Genomic DNA, 7,818 nt, shown 5'->3' with positions numbered 1-7,818 from the left:
GATTTCTGCAACTGAGAACTTGCGGGAATGAAAAGCCATTGGATGTACTTGACCATCCTCTCCTACTTAGGATAGAATAGCGCCAAGGGCAAAATCTAAAGCTCTAGAAGATCTAGAAGTTCTAAAAGTATCAAGGAGATTCTAGAAGCATGGAGAAGATTCCGAAAGAATCTAGAAGTTTCTAGAAAGCTCTAGAAAGTTGAAGAAGGTTCTAGAAAGATCAAGAAGTTTCTAGAAGCTTGGAGAAGATTCCGAAAAAATTTAGAAGTTTTTGGAAAACTCTGGAAAGTTGAAGAAGGATGCAGAAGCTTCTAGAAGAATTAGAAAGATCAAGAAGGTTCTAAAAGATTCTAACCTCCTCAAGAAGAACTTAGAAAGTCCTAACCTCCTCGAGTAACCTCCTGAAGCACTAGTATAAATAGGGATCTTGGGCCACAAGCCCCTCAGTCTTGCCAACACCAATTGTGAGGCTCCTTTGAGAAAATCCCTCTTCTAGTTCTTGTCTAATGTTCAAGTCTTGTCCTTGCAATCAAGCTTTGTCTTGTACTCAAGTCATATAATCCAAGTCTTGTATCTAACTCCTTACTAAAGTATTAAGTCTTATAATCAATATTAAGCTTATCATCAAGTCCAAGTGCTTGTACGTTGTGAGCACCTCCTCTTACTCTCTTCTAGCTCTATACGTGCTCATAACAAACGCCAGACTGTGATGCTTCTGTAAAAAACGCTAACGAAGGTCTTTCTTGCTTGGCAGGAGAAACCGCCAAGGTCTTTGCTGAGAAGTTGCTTGCTGAGCTCGACTCCTGTTGCTTCTTTTGCCATTTAGTGCTAACTTTGGTTTGCTTATATATTTTCTTACCCAAATTGCCCTACCTACTTTTGTTGGAAAGTCACTTAAATCAATAAGTGATAAATATCAAAAATAGGTAAAATAAGCTAAATGCACTGAAAAATTTCCCTAACAGAATCTGATGGATTCTAGTGGGAATACTGATGATCATGCTGTGTGCAACCAGAGGATATGCATCTACGCTAAGTGACTACACATGCACGGTCTACGAAGACTCACAAAAGTGCCAGATCACTTCTAATCTATAAACTGGCTTGACTGATTGAACCCTCATCATGCTGTAGCTTGTCCATGGACACATAGGGTTGGATGTATCACGTGACAATATGTGATGCAAACGGTGATGTATTACCCAGTCACAAACCATGATATCATCCACTTTTGAGCCTATATAAGCAGTTTCGTATTTCCACTTTCATTAGTACTATTAAGCATTATCTAGTAGTGCCTTTGAGCTTACATTGAATGCTACTCTCTCTACTCTATCACTCACACTCACACACACACATCCCATGAACACTACACACTTGCACCCACCATAAATCTCTACATGTGGCGCAACTCCTGCAATGCGCTGACGATCATGTTCACTGCTGCCATCACATTATACCATGACCATTGCTTGTGTGGTGTTCCTCCCACATGCTTGCCATCAACCACCTGCAGGTCTTCATTTGAGAAACCCGGACACACCACTCATGAATTCTTGTATGGTATGACGCATTGGGCGGTAGATTTTATTCCTAAAGTTTTGTAGAATCTTCTACTAGGGATCATTCCAAGCTCACTGTCACATACATACTGCAGCCAAGGGAAAAACACCCTTGTACAAGAAAAATATCTCCAAGGATGCAGGGCCGGAACCTTGTACATACCGCAGGTTGCCAGCTTCATGTCACATGAGCTGACAAGAGGAAATTTTCCTCGGAAATCCAGATGAAGTAATCCCTCCATTGAAGGTAATTTTGTTTAGAAACTAGTAAAGAACTCATCAAAAATTTGATTACACTGCTAAACCCTGTACTACATAGACAAGCCCAAGCCCAACACAGGAGATAATTGCAAAGAATCTGCTCCTTTCCTCTGGATAACATGTTTGAAACTTGCAAAGTGGGGAGAACATCCACATGATCGGCACACTTTTGTGGCACTCACTCATCGGAACCACCTGGAAGAAGCCTGTTGAAGCGTGGCGTCACGTCAACAACTTCCGAGGATGCAGTTTTAAATAGCTTCTTTGTTCCTGCTGGAATGATCCTGGATGGTGAGAGAATCTCAGCAAAGCTAGAATTGAAGGAGTCTGTTCCTAGTCTGCTCTGTACCCAGCCCTTCCCTCCATCGAAACCATCACTCACGACATATGCGTTCTTGAAGCCCAATACCGAAAGCGACTTGGCAACAGTCTTCGCAATGCCGCCTGACCTGTCATTTACAAGTGCATTTATTGAGATTACATATATGTATGTACAAACACACACACACACACAACACACAAATATATACATATCTGTGTGTGTGTGCGTGCGCACACGTGCATTCACATAATCAAGACTTGAACAATAGGCATGCACTACACTGCACCAAACCATGCATTCCTTTGGTGAAGCCAACTTTAAGGAGCTTACGAGTCTAGCAAAACGACATTCGACCCCTTCCCAATCCTTTTCAAAAAGGAAATCTTGATGGCTACAATCTCTGCCTCCAAGTTTCTCGGATTACGGACTTGTCCCTTCAATTTTCCAGGCAATTCTTCCAATCTAAGCTCCAAAAACAAAGAAAACCAGGAGAACACCATGAACAAACGCACAATAAGCAAATTCATGCAGCCATTTTGGCTAATGACAGGGCACTCACGGGACAGACAAAAACTTGCTCTTCGCGTTTCGGGGCAAGCTCGGAAGACCTGATTTGGCCTTTTCCTTCTCTGTCCGAATGTCAATAAGCATGTAGTTGGACGAACTCAGCAAATCAAGCACCTGGGCTGCAGACAAGTCACCTGCATCACACCAAGCAGGTAAACAACACTAGCAAGGGCCTCTCAACATGGCATAAGACAGCATGAAGTACCTGGGTAGCTCACCTTTGTAGCCCCTGGCGACATAAGCAATAGAGGAAAACAGGGAAGGTGTCAAGAGGTACAACAAGAGTAAAGCTCCTGCACCGCCGGCAATGAAGAGCGGATCTGCTGATATGATTGACTCCAGAGTACTAGATGCCACCGGCTTCGCACTTTCGATAACCTTGGCGGTTTGCTCAGCTGCCTCTCCCGCAACAACGGCTGCAGTCTGCATAGGTTACAAATCAAGCTTATGGTCTCTTTAACTATAACGTTGGAGCTGATGCAAGCACCTTCTTCATCTGTGACTTTGTTAGGCACAAGAAAATCATAAGCAGCACAGGGACAAAACCTTGGCCGCTTCTAGTACAGGTTTTGTATCAACACCAGCATTCTTCAAGGCTTTATCAGCTTGCGATGCGACATCAGATGCGATGGGTGCAGCCACCTGCACGGCAGCATCAGTAGCCTTCTGAACATAAGGAGTCGCAGCATCGACTGCGGGTTTCACTGTCGTGAAAAGCTGGTCTATGAAAGACTTCGAAGTTCCATAAGCACTTCCCACTGCATTTGTGGCTTTCTCAGTCACATCCTGCACCTGCAATCAGTGCAAGGAAACTACAGTAACTAATCAAACTTGGTACATTATCCCTGCTTAGCAGACAAAACACGATGGAGAGACAAACTCGGGGCATGCACCTCCAAACATGTAAGTTTTCCACTGGAGTTCAAAAGAAAAGGTATTTTATTTGATGACTATTTTGAACACCTGTAGGATCTCATTTCCAAAAGGGGTTTTCAATAAAAAAACCTCATCAGTTTCTTAATAAAAAGGGGTCATTTTATTGCCTCAGTGTGTGGGATACCGTATGCACGCACATGATATAAATGCTTGTCTATGGGTGAACCTGTCGAGAAGGGGAAAAGAGGGTGTAGCAACAGTCTAGTAGGGGCTGCTGGAAATAGTGGTAGCCAAAGAGTGATGGCTGCTGATTGACCCACCACAATAAGATAATGTCTTCTAAACAAAGCTATGAAACAGTCACCGCCACTTAGACAAGCGCCAACCTGTACAATTTGCCAATGTCAGCCACACATGGACAGATAGAAATGAACTAAGCCCTTTACGACCTCAAGCCAAATACCGATGTCTGGCGGTTGAATTTCTGAAAACTGATCAAATAACTAACACTTTCTTCTATATAGTCGGGCTTATTCCCAAGGCGGTCACTTAACAAAATGTGTATCATAGCAGGTGAGTTAGCTAGAGAGGGTTATTGATACTCCAAGGTGTAAACTCTTATGTAGACATTAGAGGGAAGTGGGGGCTTTTGAATTAGGCACAAAATGTACATATAACATGTATTAAGGGGTATTAGTGATAGTCTCTTGTACACACATGATACAGGGAGCTTTTGATGGTTAACTGCCCCGGATGCCTATTCAGCATAACTGATGCAGCTGCTTGTAATAAAAAAGCAAATAGACCTCTACCAGTCGGGCAGAGTATCTCTATACTAAAACGGACCAATAAAGCGCAGCAACCCAGTAGCCATCAACACTGAGCAGTCTAAAAAGGTGGTGCTACTAGTATTATCTGCTAAATAATGTGGTTTTTTTAGAATGAATTATAACCTTTCTACACAAATCAAGAGCACCTAATGTACCCACCCGAAGTATGTCGATCAAGACGCTAATCACAAGTCACAGAACCTTGGACCTCCTGGTTCTTTATTTACAATCAGCTTCCAGCTCAATGAGTCAGCACCATCTCCAGGGAGAAGATAAATCCGAAAAAAGGATGAAGCTCCAAAGTATGCGAGCAGTATGTACTATTGACACATCAACTTGAAATTTTCCGCATGCACGTGTGTTTGATCATCACTCGAAGAAGCTCAAGGAGATGAAGTAACACACCTAAAACACACTAGAAGAAGCTCGAGGAGATGAAGCTAACACACCTTCAATAGAGCATTCGTAATGTCCTCGGCAGAGACAGCAAGCGCTGGGGAGGTCAAAGAGGAGGTTGACAGCGCAGTAAAAAGAGCCAAAGAAGCATTCCTCACAATCTGATCTGCAGAATTGCCATTGTCTGTGGGGCTACCATGGGCGACAATCAGAGCAGATTGCAATCTCCGTCGTGAGTGTGCCGATTTCGGAGACGACAGAAGGCAGGTCAGCTGCTCACTAGAGAGAGAGAAGGCACGGAGGGAACAAGATGGTGCCACAGAAGGCTCAGCCGAGGCTATGGGCAGAGATCCCAGGGCCCTCGCCATTGTGGATAGTAAGCCTTACGCGAAATTTACTCCACTTAGAGTGGGCAACTGAGGTCGCAGGAGGAGAGGGGTCTGCTCCTGCGTTGAGGAGAGAGGGGCCTGCTCGAAATGGGTGGCTGCCATTGGTTCTCTTTCTCCAATCGTGATTGGCTGCTGGAAATCTCGACGACAGCAGTTGGGTCTCAAATCTCTCTACCTCTCTGCTAGCTATTCAAGTATGTCTTGCTTGGCTATCACTAAAGAAGATAATTTCAGAGTGCGAATAAAGATTTCAGATACAAATAAATGGGGACCCATGCACGATAGGACGTGGCATGTAGAGATTTAAGCTGAAAAGCATACGATGTGGGTACTTCGTTGACGGTTAAGTTTTAGGCTACATGGAGCAACCTCTGGCCGCATTGAACAAAACCGTTTTACGACTAGTATTCGGCAAACCAACAATAATATCAAGGAAGTTTTCATCGATTGCAATTTTCAAAATGCATGAGGAATTAACCACGGCTTGGTAGTTGTTAGCTATCCTCTTTGCTACCTCTTTGCATCATCAAGTCGGCCATATATAGGCTCTTGGCAGCATGCAATGTCTCCTAACTACTGGCCATTGGTAACGAAAAGACCAATTGGTTGCACTGATTTATTTGTAACAATATCAGTTTTACTTATTAGACTCATTCCTGTGTTGATTTATGGCTAGTTTAGACCTTGGCATGGGGTTTTTGGCAATGATGTTAAGATGTGACTAAAAGAAAGTACAACAATAAGCAAGAACATATTGTAAAACTAGTGGGCAACAAGCAATGGCAAGTTGTAAAGATTGAAATGTACTACTGACTTGGATAACAAGCAGTGGTATCGTCTGACTTTGGAACACGGAGGACTCCACTATTGTTGAGCTACAATGGACCAACATGAGTAGTTCAATGTATGCATCATTCAATAAGGAAAAGAGAAACACTGTAGATCAAATGGTGCACATCACACATAAGTGCCATACAAAAGGATGGTGGAGAGTCGGCACTGTGTCTCCCCAAAAATAATAAGGAACGAAAGTCTTGCCCTACCTCGTAGACTAGTTGTGTCGACCAAGCAAACATATAGCCATGGAGGTTTAGAAGCAAATTACAAACCTTGAAGCTTGCTTGTATCTACGGAACGTACATTGTTGTCATATCCTTGAATGACTTATAGGCCTCTATCCTCATCACCAAGATATACATAGTCATCCTCGATGAGACCATAGCCTTCCACTGTGTCATCTATTGGTTCTTCTTCATAATCAAGAATGCTACCATCCGTGGATAGTCATTTTGTGGAAAGGGGTAAGCCTATGCCAACGAGACAGTATCTTCTATCGCATAGGGATTACTCATGGTCAATAGACGCATCAACCATTCTAACTTCTCAAAATTTTATCTCACATGCTAAACTAGCTACCAGGCCCCATTCTGAGGTAAGCACAAGGTAGGTCATGTGAAACACTTGAGAAAGGTAAAGAGGATACCTTTCATCCAAAGTAGAGAGGATGACTCTAGTGAACTAGTCATATCTGTACACACTGATAGATTTTGGTTAGTTTGTAAATATGATTTCACTTGAAATGTTGCTTTAGGTGATGAATTTACAACGAGAGGCATTGATTCTTTTGTGTTTTTGTGAATATTTAAAGTGGTAGGTGGAGGTTGTGTAGAAGCTTGTATTTTGATGGATGAAGTACATGAAGAGCTAGAAGCTTTTGAGTTTTCTATTCCTGAGCTAGGTGGAACAAATTGTTCTTGCTTTGGAATCCAAACTAGCTCTGGAACAGGTGTGTAGTATTCCATGATCTTTCCCTTCCCACGGTCTTCAATCGTCGGATTTGGCTCACATGGATCTGTAAGCGACAAGGAAGAACACAATGTACGTTTAGGTACCACATTTGATCGTTCTGTCATAGTAGCCTTGTTAATAGTCATTTAGGAATCCAACACAACATACCATTGCATTTCTTGGGGCAAGTGAAAATTCTCTTGCGAGGCTTCTGTTTTGAACAAGATTGAAGATCGGAACTAGTTGTCATTAAGGAAGCTTTAAGGACCCATTTGTATGTTCCGCTTGTCAAAACACGCTGATTCGTGGGTGCCACATTCTCTGTTTTAGACATGGAAGTTGAAGTTCTAGAGATTTGTGCTACATGTAGTGTACGGGTGCTTTAACCTCTTGGATATGCAATGTTTTGTTTTGTGATTCCTCATGAGACGATAACTCAAGGATTGCTGCTTGAGGGGTAGGACTAAAGTTGGTTTCAGTGTCGTAATACTCCCGATTCTCCAACCAATACTACATTTAGTTGCAGACATCCACGTATGGCCTAGGTTTATGTTACCCTCCATACTGCCAACATGCATGACCAAAAAGCTTTGGATCACAGTTCCGTTGTCATAAATGACAGGAGTGTGTAGGATTCCAAAAACAATGGTCTTCTTCTTATTGAAACCCTTGACTTGGATGGTACTTGTGGATAAGGGTGGTTTTCCTAGCTGACACCACACTCCATAGGATAACAAATTATGTTGAGTTCATGTGTCCAATAATGCATTATATACTAGTTTCCCAATAAGGAGCTATTCAACTCAATTGGGTACCGTAGAGGCGAT

The 7,818-nt window shown here is 42.7% G+C and overlaps 1 protein-coding gene across 1 annotated transcript; it reads right to left on the bottom strand.

The window, feature by feature from the left end:
- Positions 1–1,787: 1,787 nt before the first annotated feature.
- LOC147432907 (calcium sensing receptor, chloroplastic-like) lies at positions 1,788–5,355 on the bottom strand. The gene is made up of 6 exons (XM_086492652.1): positions 4,868–5,355; positions 3,259–3,504; positions 2,931–3,135; positions 2,705–2,846; positions 2,476–2,607; positions 1,788–2,272 (listed from the first exon to the last, which is right to left on the bottom strand). Exons 1-6 carry the CDS (start codon positions 5,180–5,182, stop codon positions 2,002–2,004), a joined length of 1,311 nt encoding a protein of 436 aa, XP_086348778.1. The 5' UTR covers positions 5,183–5,355; the 3' UTR covers positions 1,788–2,001.
- Between the last annotated feature and the right edge of the window lie 2,463 nt (positions 5,356–7,818).

This window comes from Adiantum capillus-veneris, chromosome 20 (assembly GCF_014529385.1).
Source record: "Adiantum capillus-veneris isolate H3 chromosome 20, ASM1452938v2, whole genome shotgun sequence".
NCBI classification, from domain to species: domain Eukaryota; kingdom Viridiplantae; phylum Streptophyta; class Polypodiopsida; order Polypodiales; family Pteridaceae; genus Adiantum; species Adiantum capillus-veneris.
The sequence above is the reverse complement of the archived record's forward strand: the minus strand, read 5'-3'. Positions and strand labels throughout refer to the sequence as shown.

What these genes read in the sequence shown, in the direction of transcription:
- LOC147432907 (XM_086492652.1), bottom strand. Translation starts at nt 5,182, where the DNA reads ATGGCGAGGGCCCTGGGATCTCTGCCCATAGCCTCGGCTGAGCCTTCT. An exon ending in TGTCGCCAGGGGCTACAAAG is followed by an intron (nt 2,847 to 2,930) that starts GTGAGCTACCCA and finishes GGTGTGATGCAG; the next exon opens with GTGACTTGTCTGCAGCCCAG. An exon ending in AATGTCGTTTTGCTAGACTC is followed by an intron (nt 2,273 to 2,475) that starts GTAAGCTCCTTA and finishes TGTAAATGACAG; the next exon opens with GTCAGGCGGCATTGCGAAGA.